General features: G+C 43.4%; 1 protein-coding gene across 1 annotated transcript in view; it reads right to left on the bottom strand.

Moving 5' to 3' along the window:
* LOC126481905 (uncharacterized) overlaps positions 1-27,518 on the bottom strand; it is a 96,131-nt gene that overhangs the window by 41,911 nt on the left and 26,702 nt on the right. Inside the window, exon 2 of the mRNA XM_050105862.1 lies at positions 6,903-7,176. Within this exon, the coding sequence (XP_049961819.1) occupies positions 6,903-7,176 (274 nt within the window). The remainder of the gene's footprint in view (positions 1-6,902; positions 7,177-27,518) is intronic.

Below are 27,518 nucleotides of genomic sequence, written 5' to 3'. Positions count from 1 at the left end.
CTGTGTGGTCCCTAATTTTTATGTTAAGTTTATCTCTAATTTCATTATTCGTTACTTTTGCCTCTCTTTGGTTTACTCTCAATCCATATTCGGTACTCATCAGATTGTTCATTCCAATCAACAGATCTTGTAATAGTTCTTCGCCTTCACTGACGAAAGCAATATCATCAGCGAATCTTATAACCGATTACCTTTCATATTTAATATTAATCACGCTCTTGATCTTTCTTTTATCTCCGCATTGCTTCTTCGATGTTCTGATGGAACAGTAAGGCCGAAAGACTGGATTCCTGTCTTCCACTCATTCTAATCAAAGCACTTTGTTCTTCGTCTTACAATTTTATTGTTCAGTCTGGGTCGTTGTGCATACTGCATGTTACTCATTCTTTGTTGTAGCTTACAGCTGTTTATCTCAGAATTTCGAACATCTTGCATCATTTAACATTGACGAATGAGTTTTCCAGATCGGCAATGAATCTCGATTTTTATTCAGTCTTGTTTCCAATTTCAAGAGCATCGTCAGGGCTGTCTCTCTGGTACCTTTACCTTCTCTACAGCCATACTGATCGTTAAGTAACAGTTCCTCATTATTCTATTCTTCTGTATATTACTCTTGTCAGCAATTTGTGTGAGCTGTTAAGTTGATTCTGCAATCATTTTCGCATTTACCTGTTCTTGCTATCTGCAGAATTGTGTTGATGATTTTTATCAGAAAGTCTGACGGTACGTCGCCGGCCTCATCAGCTTAAAAAGTCATTTGCTTGAATTTTTCCCAAAAGATTTTAGAACATCCGATGGAATGATCTCTATCCCTTCTGTCTTATTTGACCTCATGTCTTCCAAAACTCTTTTAATTCTGATTCCCACACTCGATCCCTTAAGTCTCCTATATCAACTCACAGATGCCTTCAGCATCCTCTTTTCACCAATCCATTCTCTCCTCTGAGTTTAACGATGTAAATGCCTTTAATTTCACCGAAGGTAGTTTTGGCTTTTCTTTATGCCGAGTAAGTCCTTCCGACGATCATTTCTTTTCTTCGATTTCTTTACGTTTTTCCTGGAGCCTTTTAACTTCGACTTCTCTACATTTCCTGTTTATTTCATTTCTGAGTGATTTGTATTGCTGTGTTCATGTCTTTCTCTGAACACTTATATACTAGCTTCTTTCGTCAATGGTTCGAAGACATAGTCACTTCAACTAAAGTTTCTTCTGTGGTATTCCCTACCGCAGTAGTCACAACTTTAGCGAACTTCAAAGGCATTTCATCGTTCCCCAGTATTTCAGTTTCCCACTTCCTTCGGTACTGATTCTCCTGTACAATTCTTTTAAATCGCAGTCTACTTTTCATCATTACTAAATTGTGATCCGTGTCTGTATCGGGTCATAGTTACGTCTTAAAATCCAGCTTCTGATTTCGGAATCTCTGTCTTCCCATGATGTAATCAAACGGTGATTTCTCCATATCTCCAGTCAATTCTAATTATATCTCACTCTCTTGTGACTTTTGAACAATGTATTTGCTTTTAGTAACTGAAATGTGTTGCTGAACTTAGTTAATTTTTCTCCCGTACTACCAAGTCCGTATTATCCAGTAAGCGTTTCTTCCACTGCTTCGCCTAGAACCGCACTCCAATCTCTCATGACTATTACGTTTTTCATCTCCCTATATGTACTGACCTAACCGTTCAATATTCTCATATAATTTTTCTACTTCGTCGTCCTCTGCTTGCGACGTCGGCATGTATACCTCAACTATTGTCATTGGTGTTGGTTCAAAATGGTTCAAATGGCTCTGAGCACTATGGGACTTAACATCTACGGTCATCAGTCCCCTAGAACTTAGAACTACTTAAACCTAACTAACCTAGGGACATTACACAACACCCAGTTTGGTGTTGGTCTGCTGTCGATTCTAACAGCAACAAACCTATTACTGGATTGTTCTGACTTCCTATTCATAACAAACCCTACTGCCGTTTTACTATTTTCAGCTGCTGTTAATGTTAACGTGTACTAATCTCACCAAAAATCTCTGTCTTCTTTCCACTTCACTTCACTGACCCGCATCATATCTATTTGAGCCTTAGCATTTTCCTTTTCTAGTTTTCTAGTTTCCCTGCCACGTTCAGACTACTGACATTCCTCGCCCCGGCTCGTAGAACGTTATACTTTCGTTGGTTTTCTCATGCTCGCGTCCCTCTTGTCAGTCCCCTCCCAGAGATCCAAATGGGGAACGTGTCCGGAATCATTTGCCAATGGAGAGATCATCATAGCACTTTTTCAGCTGCATGCCACATGTCATGTGAATACATGTTACGCGTCATGGGCGCATTGTCTTGTGCATGAACATGCCGTTAACCACTGCTGTTCTTCTGGCTTTTAATGGCACATTCCCTAGAAAAAAGCAAGAGAGTAGCTGAATCTCTGTCCACCCCTCCGCCCTCTTTGACAATGCCACTGACAGGACGAGGGTTATTTCTTTTGCCGGAAGTCTTCTGCTGCCATTGCCGATTTTGTTTTTTTTTTCAAATTTTAAGCAGTTGCTAGATTCGAATTCGGGGCCGGAACACTCGGATTCGTTGTAAAAAAAATGCTCCCCGTAGACCACTTTATCACACTCATTTCTTATGCTTTCCTGTTGTGTCATTTCGACGGACGTGAGCACGACGAAGATTTATCCTGTCGAAATCTTCTTGGATCGTACATTCTCGGGTGTGCGATAGTAAATGCTTCTGTGATGCACTACGCCTTTCCTGTACGTCTGCAAAGTCTCGATAACGCTCTGGTGCTTATTGAACGCTTGAAGGGCAACAGGAAGATTTCCTGGAAGTTACACTGACCAGCCAGATCAATATGACCACCTATCAGTCCACGCGATGGCGGCGTCGTCTGGCGAGGAATGACTACTAGTCAGACACGTGCACTGTGCTTTCCGTTTGTAGAATGTAGGCGAATTGTGAAGAACTAATATGAGAACGTATTGCTGGGCAGAGTATGAGTGTGTCTGAAAACAGAGTGCACCCAACACTCTTAACGATGGCTCATCGCAACCAACGACCCATGCGAGTGCCTACGTTAACACCACAAGATCGGCAATTACGACTGAAACGGGCACGTGGCCATCGACACTGGCAGTGGCACAGGGTTCCATGCACTGATGAATTCTGATACCTTCTTCATCACGCCATTAGAAGGGCGCGAATCCATCGTCTTGCAGGGGAACAGTTCCTTGATGACTATACTGGGAGGGGGGGGGGGGGGGGCGAGACAAGCTGGCGGCGGCTCCATTATGCTCTGAGGGGCATTAACATGGGTATCCATGGGTCCAGGGCAGCTCCTACAAGGCACCATATTAGCCAAGGAGTATCGTACACTGGTTGTAGACCACGTACACCCCTTCATGACGATTATGTTTCCCAATGGCGGTGGCATTTTTCAACAAGATAATGCACCGTGTCACAAGACCAAGAGAGTGATGGAGCGGTTCGAGGATCACGATGACGAGTTGCAATTGATGTGCTGGCCACCCAGCTCGCCCGATCTGAACCCTATCGAACACATCTGGGGTGTGACGGAACGTGGCGTCAGAGGTCATCGCCCCCTTCGACGGAATTTACGGCAATTAGGTGAGTTCTGTGTGCAGATGTGGCGCCACGTTTCTCCAGGGACCTACAAAGGTCTCACTGCTTCCATGCACGACGCGTTATCCGGCTTTTAGGTAGGTGGTTGTAATGTTCTGGGTGACTGTATATTTTCCTACAATTTTCCTACGTATTTCAATCAGGCATCTATTTATACTGCAATTAATGTAATCATTGCCGTTCTGAAAAGTTATCGCTATGTGTTTTACGTCCGTAATCGAAGAGTACTAGATCTCTTCTCTCATTTACAAGTATTACGTTGCATTTGTTTGACATCTTGGTCAACTTTCAGTCTCTGCATCAATCATCAGTCCTCTGCAGTTGGTATTATACTTTTCAACCATCTCACGACTTCGCCAACTTCCTCTGGACTGACTTTCAGTGAAGTAATGAGTCTTTCAAAGTGGTGAGTTGTGTTTAGAACAGGAAAGTAAAATATTTTCCCGATCATTATATTCCATTGATTTAAGCCCGATTAACTACCTGTGGAACCCTCAACCACCTTGTTACCTCGATACGAATACGTGTACCGCTTTACATCTGTGGGGAACCGTACAAACAATTTGAAACTTGCGAACAGATTTTAGCCCAATTCTCAATTAGCCTTGCGGCTGCCTGTTAGAGTGCCAATTGACACAAAGCAATAAAGTTGGTATTAAAGAGACTCTCCTTTTATAGTCAATATTCAAGGCATGCATTACGACATGAAACATAATTAATTTCGAAGGGATAATAATAAATTACTAGTCAATGACCAATGACTACAAAGTTGATATTGGACTAAATAACAATAAATAGGCGAAAACATTATCATTTAAAAAATGACACATAAATAGCATGTTCCCTGTCGCTCACATTTTCTTCCTTGTTAAGATTTGTGAGGTACACGTTCCTGTCTATATTGCTAATATGTAAAAGGGTCAGACAAATGAACAAGGAATGGTTCCACTCAAAGGTAAACCCCACACACGTTAACACATGTACCTCACTGAGAAGAGAGATGATAAATCTCGGTTTTGCATAAAGCGAGCGGCCACTAACTGATCCAAAACCGTACCAACTTCTGCACTTCCTTGTCCGATTGAAGTCAATGTCCACGCGTGTGTTTCTTGAGGACGCATAAGATGTGAAAATCACACCGTGAAAGGCCCGGGCTGTACGGAGCATGTTGCAGCATTTACCAACCAAATCGCTAAAGCGTAGCCTTTGTCCGATTGGCCCTGTGGGGGCGGGAGTTGTCGTGCAACACGGTGATTCCGCCCTACAGCATTCCTGGGCTTCTTGTATTTATGGCAACTCGCAGTTTCTGCAAAGTCTCTTCATAGCGCTGCGCATTGATTGTGGTTCCAGACTCGAGAAACTCGACGAGCAGCGGGCTCCTGAAGTTGAAGGAGAAGGCCACTGTGAGCTGGTGCACAGCTTGGAATTTCTTTGGCGGGGGAGATATTGGATGCTTCCATTGTTGGCTTTGCCGTTTTCGCACGGGCTTTCGGAATTCTCTCGGATGGAATCATTCCGTTGCACGATAACTCCCGCCCATACTGTCAATTGGACGAATGCTACGCTTCAGCGATTTTGTTGAGAAACACTGCAGCATCCTACATAGGGTCCGGATCTTTCACCGTGAGATTTTCAATTTTTTGGTGACATGAAGAAAGACATGCGTGGACGTCTGTTTCAGTCGGAAGAGGAAGTGCCAGCGTGGGTGAGGCTGTGGATCCGTCAGCAGGCGATTGCTTTCTATGAAACAGAATTTGATCGACTTGTCTGCCAGTGGGATAAATGTCTTAATGCATGTGGTGATTACTTTTGAATAGAGCCATTCCATGGTCGCATCATGGTGGGTGTTCGGTTTTCATTTGACTGCCCCTCACAGTCTACTCCGAACCTGTGATTTTATGCTTTTCCAGCACCGGAACATTTTGATTATTTCTCGGATTCTTTCTTTTTTTATTGGACTGGTGACATGTCCCGCGCAGACGCAGGTTCGGCATTGTTAGGAACGGATTTGGCAAGGTTATGGGAAAAGGGTGGCTGGATGCCCTTCCCGCCGCCACCCCGTACCCCCCAGGATGGAATTAGTGTACCCCTGCTGTCTGCATCTAGTGAAATTCATGGGATAGTGCGAACGTGTTCAGATGTCTTCGAGTCGTATATCTGAGGCGGAACGTGGGGACCAGCGCGGTATTCACCTAGCGGGATGTGGAAAACCGCCTAAAAACCACATACAGGCTGGCTGGCACACCGACGGACGCCGCTAATCCGCCGGGCGGATTCTATCCGGGGCCGGTGTGCCTAGCCGTGTCCAGGAAGCAGCGCATTAGCGCTCTCGGCTAACCTGGCGGGTTTTGATTATTTCTCAGATAATCATCTAAAAAATGGTTCAAATGGCTCTGAGCACTATGGGACTTAACATCTATGGTCATCAGTCCCCTAGAACTTAGAACTACTTAAACCTAACTAAACTAAGGACATCACACAACACCCAGCCATCACGAGGCAGAGAAAATCCCTGACCCCGCCGGGAATCGAACCCGGGAACCCGGGCGTGGGAAGCGAGAACGCTACCACACGACCACAAGATGCAGGCAGATAATCATCCGTAGAGAAGTTGACGTCAGCTGGCCCAATACCCGAGATGTGTTGAAAATACTTTGAATTCGATTAACTTATTGTTATTAACCACTATGTATCATCTTGTGTTAGTGTGGAGTTTTTTTTTTTTTTTGGGGGGGGGGGAGGGGTCTTACGTCGCCTAACTTGCAATTAGGTGCAGTATGTCATATGAAAACCACATACTGTGGGGTAAGGGGGAGAGTCTTAAATAGCCAATCACCAAATGCTGTTGGTCTCGTTCCTATTTTGTGTGTTGAAGGACAAGGGGGAGGGATGTATTGTCATGGAATAAATGGTACCTCTAGTGGGGTGGACACTGTGTTATCTGTTGGTCTTCCTCTTATTCTGTGTAAGTATTGGAGTTGTGGGCCATGTTAAGTCACGAAATGAACCAACCCTCTATTGGGAATGAGGTAGAAATTGTGTTACCTGTTGGTCTGTATCGTATTTTGTTTAAGTGTTGAAGGTATGGGGTGTGTACAGTCATGAAATGATGTGAACAATTATCTGTTGGTCCATTTCCTATTCTGTGTGAATACTGATAGTAAGCGCCATGTCCTGTCATGAAATGAACCAGGCTGATGGTGACTGTGTGATCTGTTCCTAAGATTTGTCCTGTTAGCTGACGGTGCGCGGGTACTCACTTGACCTCCTGCTCGGACTGGGCGAGCAGCCAGTGGACCTTGTCGCGGCGCCGCGTGCCGAACGCCATGAGCTGCACCACGTGGCAGCCGGAGGGCAGGTCGGGCCGGCCGGGGATGCGCGCCGTCCACTGGCTGACGGCCATCATCTCCGGCGCGTCCTTCACCCTGACGCTGCCCTCGGGCTGCCCGCGGCCCTTCTCCTTGAACCACGCCAGCGTCGAGTCGTCGTACAGCACCACCCACTCCTCTCGCCATGCTTTGCCGAATAGCCTCTCTGTAGAAACAGAAATACCGTCTTCTGCAGGCCTCGTCTTAACTTCCACACAAGGACATTCATGTTATGCTACACATGGATGGAAAAGTTTTTACACACTGATCGACATTTATAGAATAACGACTAGCAGTCATAGCATACTTCTGTTGTGTTTGACGAATTCCTCGGGAAAAGTGTCTTACATCTGGAAACTCATTTTTATTAAATGCTTCGTTATTTCCTGTACCAACATACAAAAAATGGCTCTGAGCACTATGGGACTCAACTGCTGAGGTCATTAGTCCCCTAGAACTTAGAACTAGTTAAACCTAACTAACCTAAGGACATCACAAACATCCATGCCCGAGGCAGGATTCGAACCTGCGACCGTAGCGGTCCTGCGGTTCCAGACTGCAGCGCCTTTAACCGCACGGCCACTTCGGCCGGCTATACCAACATACACACTAAGACAAAAGAAAATAAAGAAAGCCGACGCACGACGAAGGAATTATTCCGAAATGGACGGGAATCGGTAGATGTGAAGCACGTGTGCAGGGCCGGCCGGAGTGGCCGTGCGTTTCTAGGCGTTGCAGTCTGGAACCGCGAGACCGCTACGGTCGCAGGTTCGAATCCTGCCTCGGGCATGGATGTGTGTGATGTCCTTAGGTTAGTTAGGTTTAAGTAGTTCTAACTAGAAGTTGAGTCCCATAGTGCTCAGAGCCATTTGAACCATTTGAACGTGTGCAGGCAAACAAATGATTACAATTTCAGAAAAAAAGGATGGTTTAGTCAAGAGGAAGAACTTTACGCATTCAGAAAGTCAATAACGCACTGGTCCACCTTTTGCCCTTATGCAATCACATATTCGGCTTGGAATTGATCGAGAGAGTTGTTGGATGTCCTTCTGAGGGATATCGTGCCAAATTCTGTCCAACGGGTGCGTTGGATCGTCAATATCCCGAGGTAGTTGGAGGGCCCTGCCCATAATAATCCAAATTCTCGTGGTGTGAGTGCGAAATGTAAGCCCATGTAGGGCCACAAAACAAGACGTAGCATATCGTCGACTTACAGTAATGCTGCCTGTTACGAAAAGAAATGACGGCCCAAACTATCATTCCTGGTTGTCGGGCCGTACAGAGGGCTACAGTCAGATTGGTATACCACCGTTGAAAGGTGTGACTCGAGACATGTCTTTGCTGAACATCGGATCTCATTTGTAAGTGGAATTCCTCACGGAAGAGAATTCCAGTCAAGAAGAGCCGAGCGGGATTAGCCGAGTGGTCTCAGGCGCTGCAGTCATGGACCGTGCGGCTGGACCCGGTGGAGGTTCGAGTCCTCTCTCGGGCATGGGTGTGTGTGTTTGTCCTTAGGATAATTTAGGTTAAGTAGTGTGTAAGCTTAGGGACTGATGACCTTAGCAATTAAGTCCCACATTTGAACATTTGAGTGAAGGAGATTCCAGGCAGAGGACGTGTCTGGAGACGCCCTGAACAGTGGTGGGATACCAGCTTGGCTGTCTCCCGTCATACGTCCCGACAGACAGAAGTGATGGTCTGGGGTCCCATTTCTTTTCATAGCAGGATCCATTTAGTTCTCATCTGTGGCACCCTTATAGCGCAGGTGTACGTCGAAATATTCTACGACCTGTTTTGTTTCCCTCAATGCAAGCTATACTGGGCTTATATTTCATCAAGATAATGCTCGCCTGCACACAGCGAGAGTTTCTACTGCCTATCCTCGTGCTTGCCAAACCCTTCCTTGATCAACAGGGTCGGCGGACTTATCTCCACTTGAGAACGGGGGCCTCCAACCAGTTCGGGATTTTGACTATCTGATGCACCAGTAAGACAGAATTTGGCACGCTATCTCTCACGAGGACATCCGACAAATCTTTCAATCAATGTCAAGCCGAATAAGTGCCAGAGGTAGACCAACGCGTTAATGAATTGCTAAATTTGTGAAGCTCTTTCTATTGACTAACTCATCAACTTTTTCTGGAACTGTAATCATTTGATTGTCTCTACATTTACATCACTGCTACTGATTTGCGTCCCAATCGGATAATTTCACCGTGTTACAATGTTTTTTTTTTTTTTGTCTTAGAGTATATTTATAAAACAAAACAGCTGTGCTCATTGTTACATTGTGAAACAGAGATATTCACAATTTCTGCAACGTTGTTTTAGCTTAACGAAAGAACTTACAAAGGTGTGTACAGAATTTCATGAATTCATTTTAATTCGAGAAATCTGAGGAAAAAACTACCACTTATGAGGGAGACGATCGAAGAAAGAGGGATAAAATTATGGAGTGGGAATGAATGCAAGCACGACAAAAATATTGAGAGTCACCAAATACACTCCTGGAAATGGAAAAAAGAACACATTGACACCGGTGTGTCAGACCCACCATACTTGCTCCGGACACTGCGACAGGGCTGTACAAGCAATGATCACACGCACGGCACAGCGGACACACCAGGAACCGCGGTGTTGGCCGTCGAATGGCGCTAGCTGCGCAGCATTTGTGCACCGCCGCCGTCAGTGTCAGCCAGTTTGCCGTGGCATACGGAGCTCCATCGCAGTCTTTAACACTGGTAGCATGACGCGACAGCGTGGACGTGAACCGTATGTGCAGTTGACGGACTTTGAGCGAGGGCGTATAGTGGGCATGCGGGAGGCCTGGTGGACGTACCGCCGAATTGCTCAACACGTGGGGCGGGAGGTCTCCACAGTACATCGATGTTGTCGCCAGTGGTCTGCGGAAGGTGCACGTGCCCGTCGACCAGGGACCGGACCGCAGCGACGCACGGATGCACGCCAAGACCGTAGGATCCTACGCAGTGCCGTAGGGGACCGCACCGCCACTTCCCAGCAAATTAGGGACACTGTTGCTCCTGGGGTATCGGCGAGGACCATTCGCAACCGTCTCCATGAAGCTGGGCTACGGTGCCACACACCGTTAGGCCGTCTTCCGCTCACGCCCCAACATCGTGCAGCCCGCCTCCAGTGGTGTCGCGACAGGTGTGAATGGAGGGACGAATGGAGACGTGTCGTCTTCAGCGATGAGAGTCGCTCCTGCCTTGGTGCCAATGATGGTCGTATGCGTGTTTGGCGCCGTGCAGATGAGCGCCACAATCAGGACTGCATACGACCGAGGCACACAGGGCCAACACCCGGCATCATGGTGTGGGGAGCGATCTCCTACACTGGCCGTACACCACTGGTGATCGTCGAGGGGACACTGAATAGTGCACGGTACATCCAAACCGTCATCGAACCCATCGTTATACCATTCCTAGACCGGTAAGAACTTGCTGTTCCAACAGGACAATGCACGTCCGCATGTATCCCGTGCCACCCAACGTGCTCTAGAAGGTGTAAGTCAACTACCCTGGCCAGCAAGATCTCCGGATCTGTCCCCCATTGAGCATGTTTGGGACTGGATGAAGCGTCGTCTCACGCGGTCTGCACGTCCAGCACGAACGCTGGTCCAACTGAGGCGCCAGGTGGAAATGGCATGGCAAGCCGTTCCACAGGACTACATCCAGCATCTCTACGATCGTCTCCATGGGAGAATAGCAGCCTGCATTGCTGCGAAAGGTGGATATACACTGTACTAGTGCCGACATTGTGCATGCTCTGTTGCCTGTGTCTATGTGCCTGTGGTTCTGTCAGTGTGATCATGTGATGTATCTGACCCCAGGAATGTGTCAATAAAGTTTCCCCTTCCTGGGACAATGAATTCACGGTGTTCTTATTTCAATTTCCAGGAGTGTATATGTGTTCAGTCAATGAAAAATGTTGAAAGAAGTAAAATCTTTCAGGTACTTAGAACGTTTTGTGATATGAATGGAAGCCGTGCTGGGGATATATAAAGAATATTCATTTTTAAAAGTGCTTTCTGAAAAGGTGAAAGTTTTCTTAACTGCAAAAAGAATTGTATCAGAGTTAACAAACCCATTTACCATGTGTTTTACCTTGAAAGTAGCACTGCATGGCAATGAATTTCGGACTTTAGAAAAGAAAGAGGAAAAGTTCTAGGATGGTAATTAAATGTACTTGTGGAGGAAAGAGCTGAAAGCAGAATGGGCTGACACAATGATGAATTAAGAAGTACAAGAAAAGGAGACGAACGAAAACTAGCACAAATAATGAAAATAAAGAGAACATCTTGTCTGTGACGTATTCTACGAAATAAACACTGCAACGAAGAGTCAATGAAGGAAAGGTTACAGGGACGAGAGAGAGGGTAGGACGAAAATTTGGAATTCTAGATGGCTTTAATAATGTACGAAGTTGACAACAGGTTCAGGGAGAGGCAGAGAAGGGAGGAAAATTGACAGAGATATATACCACAAACACGACATAGAAAACTGATTACAAGGTATACAGAAATAAAAGTGCTCAGTATCAGACTATCTGAAGATGAGATGCTAGGATTTTATAAAAGTGATATTTAGGTAACATACAGGACTGTAAGAAGTATTGTACAATTTTCAGGCAATAAAAATAATAGGTAACTCTTGAAAATATACTCTTACCCTTCCCTCCATTAATGTTACTAAACACCTTGCGTCAAGAGCTACACACTTGTTATAATTGCGGCATCTGCAGGCAGTATGTGCAGTGTGATTGCACACTGATTCTGTCTAGACTCTTTCATGTATTCTGTCGACAAGTTAGCTTGTCTACAGTGTTCAATAGCTCAAGTGCAGTTCCCTTGTGTTCAATAAGTTATGTGGCACAGAAACAGCTACTAAAATTCTCATGCAAATCTCATACGTCATCCCGCAGAATACTGTAGCAAACACGCCGCAGAATAGTCATAATATTTGGCTCAGTATACCCATATTATGATCATTTTTCAAGACAACAATAATTCAATTCCAATTAAAAAAATTTATATTAAAGTGATTTTCTCATTGCTGTTTGTAGTATAATATCGTTTCTTGCATCTTTTTCACCTACATTACTTTCATTGGTTGTTGCTGTGATCCTTCTCAGCCAATCTTTTGTCTTGTGATCTCACAAGAAGCTTGTTTCCAATAAATTTCAGCAATCTGCTGAAGTCGTGGGTTACTCTTCTTCCGGTATTGTGGGCAGTACGAATCGCCTGGATCGCTTTCATTTCAGTTTTTCATTCTTCTCAAGTTTTAAGAGAACTGAGTCCATTCCTTAAATGTTTATTAGCGTCCACGCGATTAGACTCAATGAAGACTTAAAATCGTTTTTCTGAAAGTAACGTGAGAGTAAAGGTGGCAGGCAACTCGTCCATTGCTAGGCAAATAGATTTGTTATTCCCGTGAAGATTATTTCATTGCTTATTTCGATACTTATGTTTGGATGATACCCCAAATTAATTTTTGTCCATGTTTTCCTACGCCATTTCAGGCGGTTCTTATGCCGGAGGTCCTCCTGCGACATGTGTGTTATAAGGATTTTAAACATTGAGCTGGAATATGCCGACACAGGTAGCACATTACCACATTTGCAGACGATATTTTCGTTTCCTTCGAACCTAAAGCAATTAAGCAATAACGGAGAACCTGGACAATCACGGCAGTAGGTGTGAAGATTATATACAAGAAGATGAAAATACTATACAATATCATGCCGATAACAAGAGAGCAAAACATAATCTGAAGCTGTTGTGACAATCGGCGATTTCTGCATTGAAACACCTGAGAATAACAAAAGAAGACTACTTGAAGAAATAAACAGGAGATTAAATATGGCTTGAAGTTCATTTGGGAAAGTTAATGCTGCATTCAGAACTAAATTCCCAATCTGCATTAAACAGTCTATAACCGGTGGATAGTGCCACTTCTACAAAAGTGGCACATGGGTGTTCATCGCATCAACAGTTCAAAAATAGAAGCTTGCTCAAAAAGGAATAGAAAAACGCACATTCGACATAACAGGAAGGTACAAATTAGCAGACAGATGGAGAAGGGAAAAGTCATACAGCGTAACTAATTGATGATTGAGGGACTAAAAGGATTCGATGTAGGATTCTGTAGACAGATACAGGAAACTGTAGCTAATTGCAGGAAGGCTTGCTGAGGATCGGCATTTGGTGCAGGGACTAGCAGTTGACTTAGAACGTAAATAAACGTAACGAAGTGCGTATAAACAGACGAAGAGATCCACTGTTGTTCATTTATGCGGCAAATTACAAGAAACAGTAACTACTGTAAAATACCTAGGAGGAACCACCGGAGTGACCTAAAGTGAAGTGACCACGCAAAATAAATAATAGGAAAAGAAGATTGAGATTAATTGTGAGAATCTTGAGGAAATGTAATGCATCCATGGTAGAGGTGGCTTAGAAAACAATAGTTCGACCGATTCTCAAGTGCTCTTCATCATTCTGGGAGCCATACCGAGTAGGATTAGTAGAGGAGACAGAGGAGCTCCAGTGAAAAGGTCTGCAGCTCGTGGTCTAGTGGCTAGCGTTGCTGCCTCTGGATCACGGAGTCCAGGATTCGGTTCCCGGCGCTACAGTCTGTAACCCCGCGACCGCTACGGTCGCAGGTTCGAATCCTGCCTCGGGCATGGATGTGTGTGATGTCTTTAGGTTAGTTAGGTTTAAGTAGTTCTAAGTTCTAGGGGACTGACGACCTCAGAGCCGTTTGAAATATTTTTTCGGTTCCCGGCCAGGTTGGTGATTTTCTCTGCCTGGGGACAGAGTGTTTGCGTGGTCCTCATCATTTCATCATCATGATCATCCGTGAGAGTAGGTAGGTTGGACTGTGAAAAAAGTCGGACTTTGTACGGCGCTGATGAGCGTGCAGTTGAGTGCACCCCGATCCAAAAATCATCATCCAGTGAAAAGCGACGCGTTTCGCTCGGGATTGTTTACTACACGAGAGCGTTACGGAGATGCCCAACAAATTCCACTGCATACGCTACAAGAGAGACGTTTTCATTGACGGAGAGCTTTGCTGTTGGTATTTCTACATCTTCATCTACATAGACACTCTGCAAGCCACCATACGGAGCGTAGTGGGAGGAACGCCGTATCACTATTAGTCACCTCGTATCTTGATCCATTCGCAAATAGAACGACGGAAAAACGACTGTCTGTATGCCTCCGCATGGCTCCTAATTTCCCGTATCTTATCGTCGTACTCCTTACGAGCAATTTACGTTGGCTGCATTAGAATGGTTCAGCACTCAGCTTCAAATGCCCGCTCTCTAAATTTATTCAGTGGTGTTCCACGAAAGGAATGTAGCCTTCCCTCCAGGAATAACCACTTGAGTTCCCGAAGCATCTTCGTAACACTCAAGTGTTGTTCGAAACTACCGGTAACAAATCTAGCAACCCGCCTCTGAACTGTTTTGATGTCTTCCCATCCGACCTAAACGGATCCTAAGCACTCAAGAATAGGTCGCACTAGTGTCCGAAACGTGTTTACGGATGAGCCGCGCTTGCCTAAATTTTTTGCCATAAACCGAAGTCGACCGTTCGCCTTCCCTGCCACAGTCTTCACATGCTCGTTTCATTTCATACCATTTTGCAACCCACTTTGCAACGTTACCCCAGATGCTTAAATGACGCGACTGTGTCAAGCAGGACCCTACAAACGCTGTTTAACAGTGAAATGCGCCAAAGAGCCTTGCGATTGTGACGTTATTTTATTTTACCCACCAGTTTCGGCAATTCATTACGCCATCTTCAGGCTCCAAATCTGTTCTCAAGTGCTTCCTTCGAAGACTTGACTTAGCTTGAGAATTCATGACATCAAGAAACATATAGCCCCAGTATGATAATATCGATTATTATCGAGAGGTGCATATGGGGCCTGAAGCTGTCATAATGAATTGATGAAACTGATAGCTAAAATAAAATAACTTCCCAATTGCACGGCTGTTTGGCGAATTTCATTGTCAAATATTTGACCAGCCGCTGTCCCATATCCACAGTGGATCAACAGAGATTACTAATGCTGTATACCAACGTTACGGGTTTATTTATCCCATTCATCCACATTAGATTACATTTTTACACAGTTAGAGGAAGCTGCCACTCATCACACCAGCTAGTAATTTTGGCTGAGGCATCCTCCAACACTCTCTCAACTTTGACACATTATCGTACACCACAGCATCATCAGAAATGGTTCCAATGGCTCCAAGCACTATGGTCTTAACATCTGAGGTCATCAGTCCCCTAGACTTGGAACTAATTAAACCTAACTAGTCTAAGGATATCGTTAACATCCATCGCCGAGGCAGGATTCGAACCTCCGACCGTAGCAGCAGTGCGGTTCCGACTGAAGCGCCTAGAACCGCTCGGTCACAGCGGCCGGCACACCATCTTCAGCAAACAATCGAAAATTGATACCCACCCTCTCCGGAAAATCATTTATGTAGACAGAGAGCAGCAGCGGCCCTATCACTCTTCCCTGGGGCCCTCCTGACGATATCCTTGACTCCGATGAACGCTCGCCTTGGAGAACAGACCGGGTTCTATAATTTAAAAAGTCTTCGTGCCACTCACATATGTGTGAACGTATTCCATATTCTTGTATCTCCGTTACCTGCCTGCAATGGGGCACCGTGGCAAATGCTTTTGGGATATCTAGAAATATATAATCTGCTTCTTGCCCTTCATTCTTGTTTCGCAGGATATCGTGTGAGAAAAAGGCAAGCTGAGTTTCGCACGAGCGTTTCTATAAATGAGCTGATACGTGGACATACGCTTTCCCGTTTCAAGAAAATTTATTTTATTCGAACTGAGAATGTGTTCAAGGATTCTGCAGCATAACGAATTTAGTGATATTGGTCTGCAATTTTGCAGGTCCGCTCTTTTACCCTTCTTATGTACAGGGGACCATATTTTGGGAGCTTATCTTCCAAGAAGAGTAGAGAAACAAATTACATCCTTAATACGTCTCGCGAAATGATCGCGACGAGACAGAGAAATTAGATTTCATACGGAGCTTTATCGACAGTCAATTTTCACACGCACTGTTCGTGAATGAAACACGCCACACACCGTCAGGTGGTTTGCGGAGTATGGATGTAGATGTAGATGTAGAAAAGGCAAAAAAGAAAGAGGTATCACTAATATTCTCGACCACGCACCGTAAGGTGCCTTCCAGAGTATAGGTGTAGACGTAGATACAGATTATTCATGACAAGAAAAGACATGGAAGATGACGTAATTGAAAATGGATGTACGACACAAAGAAACAGTTGGTGAAATTAAAATCCGAAAAGCTAAAGTTCTGGAATAGACCTACATCCAGCAGTGGACGATAAATGAATGAGAAAAATGCTGTTGATAATTATGCTAACGCTAATTATGATGAGGAGCTAAAATCAATTCCCTTTCCTTTTTTATGAAATAATCCAGACGGTCGTAACGAAATTATTGAGTTTTGAAGAAGTTACAGGAGGTGTTACCAGTATTCTCATTGTGCTGATGTCGGTAGTAGGTGGAGCGTGTACCACTCTGAAAGAATTAACAAGCTATTGTTGACAAGGACAACTTTTTTCCTGCCTTCATGGTAACTTTCACACAGTTAAAAATTTCAAAATGAAAGTGGGATAATGAAACATTGATCAAAAGGAGAAGCGATATTGCACTGAATAAAACATCAATTAAAAAAAGCAAAATATATATTTCATCAATAATTCAGTTTCTATGTATAATGTTAATATTTATCACCGGCCGTGTACGAGATTTAAATAATGTGAACCAAGCGATGTAGAAAATTTACACGATATGAATAACGTAAAAACACCACCTACGTTAGGCCGCCAGTGAGTATTACATGCATGATATCGCCAATTTCACTCCCATGGCCCACACTGACAAGTAATTTAAACTTTTGTGCATTTGAAATATATTCTGATTAACAAATAAATGCATTCAGTTTCCAAATATGTTTCATTGATATAATTTTTCGCGGCAGCATTGCTGAAAAATTTTTCAGATTCTCGGAGGTAGGAGGATTTGGTACAGTAATTTCACATTTCAGTCCTACTACTGTCTTTACTTTTTGGTATATTGTGTTCCTGTAGCCTAAAATGTTGATATTCTCCACAAAAGTCATTCCGGTTCATGTAATTTTCTTTATTTGCTAGCGAAAAGTAAGCAAATACGACTCAGTGTTTTACATTTACGACTTGTTTTTCATATTTTAGATACATACAACATTGAAACACAAGTTTTAAGAGCTTCAGAATAAGACTGCTTTGACCGGATATTTTATAGAACGGTGTCACATAGCTGTAGGAATCTTTTAAATCTACTTACAATTGGGATTTCTGACTTTTGAGTTAAAAAAAATTGCATTACCATAGACAGAAAAATCCTGCATCGTCTCTGCAAGGTGTATCATCCATCGGTTTGTTATCTTTTGGCATCTTTACAGACTAAATAATTACGGGGTAGCTTTCGACCTTGTCTCCCACTGTCCTCATACACTGCTATCCTAATAAGTGCAGTTTGGTTCCATGCAAGTTGTAGATATTTCTTCCACTTACTACACTTTACTCCTGCTTCCATCATATTATCCGAAGCTTTCGCTAAATGTAAAAATACTATGAACATACGTTTACCTTTATTCGGTCTGTTTTCTAACGTAAGTCGTAAGATGAACTTCGCGTGTTCTTCAGTTTCTCCGGAAGCCAATCTAATCTTTCCTGAGTTTGGCATCTACAATCGGTTTCTTCATTTCTAAGTATCGTTACCCAAGAATGTTTGTAGATAGTTCACGTTTATTCCAGTCCGTTAGGTTATGAGAAAGATGTAAACTTCACCGATTCAGTCTTTTAATTTTATTAGGTATATGTTTTCAATGTAAAGTAAGAAGACTTAGAATTCAAGATTTCTCTTTAAAACAATTATTAATAATTGTTCTTTCATAAAAAAGAAGTTTTGGGTGCGTAGCTTTCCTATTGAGAGTACGCATATTAGTGTACGCATGTTGCTTTTAATGGTCCTAAGATAAAACCTTTGGAAAGCCAAACAGACCTAGCGTGGTTAGGAGTTCAAATTTCGTACTGGTGAAGTAGTGTTATGTGGGGTCATTTGGCGGGAAATAATTATACTCACAGCTACAATGATATTGGTGCACTGCAAACAAATCTAGGCAACAGCGGTGAAAGACATGTTCACAGTTTGAAAACAGCTACATATAAAATCTTACCTTATAATAATTTCTTCTGCGTTCGCGGACAATTGTTTTGCTTTATTTTATTAATAGAGGACAACACTGTCTCCTATCGAGCAATATGGCACTAGTCTGTAAATAATTTTGTGCTTGGTAAATGATTCCAAAGTAGTTGCTTCATTAGAGTAGCTAATTTCACGAACTTAGTACCTACATTGCATCGAAACGTGGTCTGCACATGTAACTTCATTAGATCCTTCAAATGATGTTAAACATATTTCCCAATGTTAAAGCGAGGAAACGATATTGTCACACGTTATCATTTTTGACATAAATGTGCAGAACTTATGAGGCGAAACGTGACCTTTCTTAGAGCACTCTGGTCTGACGTAACGAGAGGAGGTGATGTTCAGTTGATTGAAACTCATGATACACAGCTGTAGCAATCACAAAGCAAAATCTTCACCTTCGATCTGATTTACTTCTTCAGTTCTTGGGCGGACAGAAAACATGAGTCATGGTTTCGCTGTTGTTGGGTTCATAATCTTATAAAAGTTTGAATATGCACAAGATACAAAATGATGTTTACATCAACCTATTTTCACGAAATAACACACTAAAGGTTGTAAATGAAATGGCAACTGGTTAGTTTAGCCAAATTTCGTAGCAATGCTCTACCATCTACATCTACATCTACATTTATACTCCGCAAGCCACCCAACGGTGTGTGGCGGAGGGCACTTTACGTGCCACTGTCATTACCTCCCCTTCCTGTTCCGGTGGCGTAAGGTTCGCGGGAAGAACGACTGGTCTGAAAGCCTCCGTGCGCGCTCTAATCTCTCTAATTTTACATTCGTGATCTCCTCGGGAGGTATAAGTAGGGGGAAGCAATATATTCGATACCTCATCCAGAAACGCACTCTCTCGAAACCTGGCGAGCAAGCTACACCGCGATGCAGAGCGCCTCTCTTGCAGAGTCTGCCACTTTAGTTTATTAAACATCTCCGTAACGCTATCACGGTTACCAAATAACCCTGTGACGAAACGCGCCGCTCTTCTTTGGATCTACTCTATCTCCTCCGTCAAACCGATCTGGTACGGATCCCACACTGATGAGCAATACTCAAGTATAGGTCGAACGAGTGTTTTGTAAGCCACCTCCTTTGTTGATGGACTACATTTTCTAAACACTCTCCCAATGAATCTCAACCTGGTACCCGCCTTACCAACAATTAATTTTATATGATCATTCCACTTCAAATCGTTCCGCACGCATACCCCCACCTATTTTACAGAAATAACTGCTACCAGTGTTTGTTCCGCTATCATATAATCATACAATAAAGGATCCTTCTTTCTATGTATTCGCAATACATTACATTTGTCTATGTTAAGGGACAGTTGCCACTCCCTGCACCAAGTGCCTATCCGCTGCAGATCTTCCTGCATTTCGCTACAATTTTCTAATGCTGCAACTTCTCTGTATACTACAGCTTCATCCGCGAAAAGCCGCATGGAACTTCCGACACTATCTACTAGGTCATTTATATATATTATGAAAAGCAATGGTCCCATAACACTCCCCTGTGGCACGCCAGAGGTTACTTTAACGTCTGTAGACGTCTCTCCATTGATAACAACATGCTGTGTTCTGTTTGCTAAAAACTCTTCAATCCAGCCACACAGCTGGTCTGATATGCCGTAGGCTCTTACTTTGTTTATCAGGCGACAGTGCGGAACTGTATCGAACGCCTTCCGGAAGTCAAGGAAAATAGCATCTACCTGGGAGCCTGTATCTAATATTTTCTGAGTCTCATGAACAAATATAGCGAGTTGGGTGTCACACGACCGCTGTTTCTGGAATCCATGTTGATTCCTACATAGTAGATTCTGGGTTTCCAAAAACGACATGATACTCGAGCAAAAAACATGTTCTAAAATTCTATAACAGATCGACGTCAGAGATATAGGTCTATAGTTTTGCGCATCTGCTCGACGACCCTTCTTGAAGACTGGGACTACCTGTGCTCTTTTCCAATCATTTGGAACCCTCCGTTCCTCTAGAGACTTGCGGTACACGGCTGTTAGAAGGGGGGCAAGTTCTTTCGCGTACTCTGTGTAGAATCGAACTGGTATCCCGTCAGGTCCAGTGGACTTTCCTCTATTGAGTGATTCCAGTTGCTTTTCTATTCCTTGGACACTTATTTCGATGTCAGCCATTTTTTCGTTTGTGCGAGGATTTGGAGAAGGAACTGCAGTGCAGTCTTCCTCTGTGAAACAGCTTTGGAGAAAGGTGTTTAGTATTTCAGCTTTACGCGTGTCATCCTCTGTTTCAATGCCATCATCATCCCGGAGTGTCTGGATATGCTGTTTCGAGCCACTTACTGATTTAACGTAAGACCAGAACTTCCTAGGATTTTCTGTCAAGTCGGTACATAGAATTTTACTTTCGAATTCACTGAACGCTTCACGCATAGCCCTCCTTACGCTAACTTTGACATCGTTTAGCTTCTGTTTGTCTGAGAGGTTCTGGCTGCGTTTAAACTTGGAGTGAAGCTCTCTTTGCTTTCGCAGTAGTTTCCTAACTTTGTTGTTGTACCACGGTGGGTTTTTCCCGTCCCTCACAGTTTTACTCGGCACGTACCGGTCTAAAACGCATTTTACGATCTCTGGCGTAACTGTATAATACCTCACGAGGACTATTTTGAAGGAGTTAACATTGGAAAAAATAGGATTACTTCCAAAAAATTAAAATTCTCTTTTCTTTTTCGACACATCACGTAGACGCGAAAAGTGCACTACTGCGCGCTCTTGCTCCTAACCGGTACCTGAGTGCGAGTGGCAGATGGATGCGTATTCAGTGGCGGAGCCGGACTACGCGGGACAATTTGTCAGCTGCGAGCGCCCGGCCTCACGCGGTCATGGGGCGGAGCAGATCCTGGGGCGATCCGGGGCGGCCAGCTTCCCCGGCCATTCGTCTGCCAGGTTGGCGCTGTCACGCCCGCAATACGCCCTCACTCGCGCCCTATCCAGATAGGCTTCCCAGCACAACTCAGCCGACCTCATCTGGCCCATCCACAGTAGGGATGGCGGTCATGCCAGAAACAACTACTTTTCGCTTGTATCGGTTGTTCTCGACGCCAGATTTATCTGACTGTTAAAGCCACTTAAAATAACGGGTTCCTGAAATGAACGATTTTCTTTTTTTCATTCCTATTTTTTCCTGTAACAAAAGCAGAAATTGTCAAAGACTGAAACATTTCGAGTTCTTCAGATTCAAGATATTTAGAATCAAAATATTAAATTAAATATACAAGTAAAACTCTATCCGTCAGCCGTTTGCTGCTTTTCTCGAAGAGTGATAAGTGATTGAATACCACAAGAATTCATTTTTACTCTCCTCCTCAAAAAACACTTTGAAATCGTGGATCGTACCGGTGTTTGTTCATTATCAATAGTCAGTGATAAAGAGTGAAAACCGAGGTTGGAGAACTCTATTTTTCGGGTTCATTTGTCCTCTTTCAAGGGCTACAAATATATAAGACATATTATGTAGCACAGGAAACTGATGACATACTTTCTGTTTTTATTGTAAACAGTGAATGAATTTTTAAGTTCATCGCGGGTCCTCCTGTTCTTAATATTTTAAAGCAAATACAGTACTGTACTTCACTGATAACACACTTCGTAAAACGCTTCCGAACTAGGTATGGTTCCATTCTGTTACACAGCTAACGTCCGACGTCCATAGCGACAATCTACCATATACACCGGATAGGTCAAGTCCGGACACAGCGTGTACATGATTACCATCTAACAGGCCACGTCACATGGTAATGGGAACATAATTGTCTCAGAAATGTTGTACCAATTCTCACGGCATGTATTTGTTGCTCGTTTCTGTTGGCATTGTTGTTAAAATGGCACGGACATCTTTTCCCATTTTTTATAATAATAAAGCAGTATTTCAAAGCGATGCAAATTTTACGAATGAAAATTATTCTTTTTTTGGTTGGTTCAAAACTAGCCGGCCGCAGTAGTCTCGCGGTTCTAGGCGCGCAGTCTGGAACCGCGCGACTGCTACGGTCGCAGGTTCGAATCCTGCCTCGGGCATGGTTGTGTGTGATGTCCTTAGGTTAGTTAGGTTTAAGTAGTTCTAAGTTCTAGGGGACTGATGACCTCAGCTGTTGAGTCCCATAGTGCTCAGAGCCATTTGAACCTTTTTTTGATTCAAAACTAAAAATTTTAGCACTGCTGCTATCGCTAATTGATATTTCGTTTTTCTTACCATATTGACAGAAAAAAAATTGTAGCTGAAACCAAAGAAATACCGATAAATACTGGTTATTCAGGACTAAAAACGTGGTATCGGTTTTAATCGCTCGGCTTTTCCCGTCTCTAACCCACAGACAGCTACAGGCAGTCTGTACTTGCTACCCTAGGATTTTCTCTTGTTTTCTGTGGTCTTACAGTTTCATATACAGTCAGTTCCGCAAGAAAGTGTACGCCGTTATCTGTATGAAATAAAAGATGCTATGATAAATATCTGTTTGTATGAAAATACATGTTATTAATAATTGCACAATTACTTAATAATTAATCCTACAGCTACCATTATCGATTATAGCTTGGCATTTTAGCTGTCTCTCCGATAAATCACCCATGGTTGCAACCTCTAAATATCGTTTGACCCACTTCAAAACGAATGTCTTTGACTTTCCAAGAATTTTAGCAGCAGCTCCATAAGAAAGCTTTGGTGCGTTTGGATTATTTACAAAGAAAACTGCCCCGTGACGGTTCAGATATTTTGCACTCATTTTAAACTGCGACCGACAAAACAAAACATTCAATTCTCATGCTGTTTATCAATATAGCGTGCAAAAACGCATTGATTACATATCCGAATCTACGACCGAGATGTCGCTGCGCACGGTACATTCAAAAGTATGGAGTAGACTTGCTTGTGGAACTGCCTGTCATCTACGTACACTGAAGCCTGACAAGGGATTGAAGAATTATTACAATTGCAGCTGTACGTTGCTCTGTCTTCAAGTTTCATGGCTAACACTCTGCTCCGCAACGCTCTGTATTGTCGCTAAGATTTAGTTGGCACATGCAGAAATGTAACATAGTGAACAAATTTGCAAATCGGGCTGCTGTAACGCCTTCCCGGACAATACGTGACGATGAACTGCCCACGTCGAGCACCTGTAATTGAGTTAAGAACTGGAGGATACTGTCTGTTTTCTCTATGTCCTGTAGCTTTTGTATAGTCGTCCGAAACACTGGAGGTACTTATGGCTAACCCAATACGTCCCATGGCCCCACGAATTTGAAAACGGACGGCAGGGAATAGTTTTTTCATATTGCTACTTCCAACTACGACAGTAAGTAAAATAATTTTTGAAAGCATTTTTATGGATAATAAAACAGCAGTTTCAATGGAATATTTTAAAACTGAAATTAAAATAGTACTGATCACAACAGCAAATTTATTGAAAAATGGCAATCGTTTTCGGTCAAAAAGCGACCATCTTCAGACCATAAGCATTTAAATGTAGGCAAAATATAGATTTAAAGAGAAATCTAACAATAACAATTAACATAAGACATATAAAATGGGACGAAACCAAAATTAAGTTTACCCATGATGGCAGGCAGTGGCTTTGACCAGAACAGGAGTCGTGGATACACGAAAGTTAGCTGCTGATTAGTCAAGAGGGGTTATATGTTAAGTACTGGATGCTACATCTACCGTTTGTCGCATTACATGAATAACCGCCAAAATGGCATTTAATATGTAAAAAGCATGAATAAAATAATGTACAGATAAGACAGTTGAACAAAATTAATAGAGAGGTTACATAACATCACAATAGCTGCTATAGTAAACAGTTTGCCAAAATGCATTTAAGTAAATGAGGAGAATAACCAATTGCAGTCAGCTGTAAGTACGTAGATTATCCTCCAGGGGTGTTCGCAGAAAACTCGTAGATCGTAATCATAGCATAGGTAGAGCTATGTGACGCTGTTTGTTTTAAGCACATCAACAAATTTTCCTGCTTGCATGCCGCTATACTGTGGCGGTAAGTTGCTGTGGCATCTTTGACATCTTCCGCCAGTCCTGGATGGTGCATACCGGTACCTTCACGCTATTTTCGTGGAAGCCAACGGCGTCACATAACTCTACCTTTGTTGTGGTTACGCTCCACGAGTTTTCTTCAAATGCCCGTAGACGGCAATATATATACTTACAGACGACTACAATTGTTTATCCTTCCATACATTCTCATATTTATTGAAATGACTTTTGACAAAAAACTTTACATAGAAGCTATTTATATTATGTAACTTTTTTTAATAAATTTTGATTTTCGTACAAGAGTTTTACATTAACATCATTTTGATAACACTTTTTACGTCTTGTATGCCAGATTTCGGTTATTAGCTGACGCTGTTAGATTTCCCCCTAGATACGTTTTGTACTTACGTTTCAGTTCAAATACACTGAAGCGCCAAAGAAACTGGTTTAGGCATATGTATTCAAATACAGAGATATGTGAACAGGCAGAAGACAGCACTGGGAGGGGGGGGGGGGGGGACGCCTGTATATGAAACGTGTCTGGGTGTCTGGCGCAGTTGTTAGATCGGTTACAGCTGCTACAATGACAAGTTATAAAGATTTAAGTGAGTTTAAGCATGTTGTTATAGTCGGTGCATAAGAGATGGGACACAGCATTTCCGAGGTAGCGATGAAGTGGGGATTTTCCGTAGGATCATTTCAAGAGTGTACCGTGAATATCAGCAATCCGGTAAAACATCAAATATCCAACATCGCAGCGGCCGGAAAAAGATCCTGCAAGAACGGGACAAACGACGACTGAGGAGACTCGTTCAATCAGACAGAAGTGCAACCCTTCTGCATATTGCTGCACATTTCAATGCTGGGCCATCAACAACGAAACATCATCGATATGGGCTTTCAGAGTCAAAGGCCCACTCATGTACCCCTGATAACCGCACGATACAAAGCTTTACGCCTCGCCTGGGTCCGTGAGCACCGACGTTAGGCTGTTGATGACTGGAAACATGTTGCCTGGTCGGACGAGTCTAGTTTCAAATTGTATCGAGTGGATGGTCGTGTACGTGTACGGAGACAACCCTCATGAATCCATGGACCCTGCATGTCAGGAGGGGACTGTTCAAACTGGTAGAGGCTCTGTAATAGTGTGGAGTGTGTGCAGTTGGAGCGATATGGAACCCCTCATAGGTCTAGATACGACGGATGACAAGTATGTAAGCATCCTGTCTGATCACCTGCATCCGTTCATGTCCATTGTGCATTCTGACGGACTTGGACAATTTCAGCAGACCAGTGCGACACCCCACAATCAGAATTGCTACAAAGTGGCTGCAGGAACACTCTTTTGAGTTTAAACTCTTCTGCTAGTCACCAAGGTCCCCAGATATGAACATTATTGAGCATATTTGGGATGCCTTGCACCGTGCTGTTCAGAAGAAATCTCCAACCTCTCGTACTCTTACTGATTTATGGACAGCCCTGCGGGATTCATGGTGACAATTCCCTCCAGCGCTACCTTAGATATTAGTAGAGTCCATGCCACGTCGTGCTGCAGCACTTCTGCGTGCTCACGGAGGGCCCTACAGGATATTAGGCAGATGTACCAGTTTCCTTGGCTGTTCAGTGTATATGACAATGGTCATCGGTTGCTATTTAACAACAAATGTGCTATTGCGGTCAACACTGTTTTACTTTTAATTTTAATGAATTGAAATAACAATTCAAGTCATGAAACTCCTGTAAATTATGGACCGCTGCCTTGTGAGCCCATACCTGTGACGTGATAGTGGCTCAGATGTCTTCCAAAGTGTAGAGGTCTGCTCATCAAGCGAGTGTAGCATGATTATGGTCTGTGACAAGGAAAGTTGTCCTGCAGGAAGCTGTCCCTGCCGGGAAGAGTTCATACGTGTAGGGTTGCAGTTGGTTTGTAACAATATTCACGTAGTCCAAAGACGTCATGGTGCGTTGGGTTGCTACCACATGTTCCATGGAAGCCAAGATGAATCCTCCCATAACATATGAATGCTTTTATCAACCTGCGTTCCTGTCGCGGGACACGTAAGTGCCGACTAGCCGTTCGGCTGGATGACGGCGTGTCCCTGCATGACTATCGATCTGATGTACCAGGAGCACCTCCGAAGATGTCGAACGTAGCTTTGGACGAAACCTCAGGGATAGAAGAGTTCCAAGGACTACGGCCATACAACACGGAAGATTTCGTGGCAGGTAATGTTCTCCACGCATTCTACAAACCCAGACTCTTCCATGGCGTTGCCACAGGGTAGCGAGATTCACCACTCCAAACCACTCGTTTCCAGTCATCCACTGTCTCTCTCTCTCTCTCTCTCTCTATTAGGTTGGTGCATTTCTTCCTAGCGTTTTTGTTTATAATTTTGGTATTCCGACTGCCATGGGTTCATTTATCGATTGCTATTTTTTATTTGTGTTTCACTGTTGTTATTTGGGATTATCACTTTGTCATTTGGAGATAAAGAGTGGAACTGTGGTCGCTAGAAAATGAAGTGCTAAAGTGGAGAAACAAGAACACTTCAGACATATTGTTCTGTTTGTGTTCGTTGGAAGGGTGACAGCAGCGAATGCAGCCAATAACATTTAGGCCGTGTATTTTGGTAATACCGTTGGACAGAGCAAGGCGAGAAAATAGTTTCTTGTTTTAAGGAAGATAGTTTCGACGTTAGTGACTCTAGATGTTCAGAAACAGATCAATGAAGATGTTTTAAACTCATTAATTCGCAATGATCCAAGTCAGTGTACTCGAGAACTGGCGAATGTGATGAATCGTGATCCATCGTCCGTCATTCGACATTTTCCTGCAACGGGGAAGGTTCAAAAATCTAGTGTATGGGTACCGCATGCTCTAAGCCAAAGCTACAAAAGTAAGATGTGACCATATGTGCATCTCTGCTTACTCGACATGAAGTGGCTAGTGAATAACACCGACTATTCCTATCCTGTTTAGTTACTGGTGACGAGAAATGGCATTTTTATGCTAACATAAGAAAAAGAAAGGAATTGATGACCCGAAACGAATCAGCAATTCCTCGTACACAAACCTGTGCGCATCCAAAAAATATAATTTTACGCGTCAGGTGGATCAGCGATGGCGTGGTGTACTACGAATTGCTTCCCCGG

Source organism: Schistocerca serialis, chromosome 5 (genome assembly GCF_023864345.2).
Source record: "Schistocerca serialis cubense isolate TAMUIC-IGC-003099 chromosome 5, iqSchSeri2.2, whole genome shotgun sequence".
NCBI classification, from domain to species: Eukaryota; Metazoa; Arthropoda; class Insecta; order Orthoptera; family Acrididae; genus Schistocerca; species Schistocerca serialis.
Note: the sequence above shows the minus strand (reverse complement) of the source record. Positions and strands in the feature narration are given on the sequence as shown.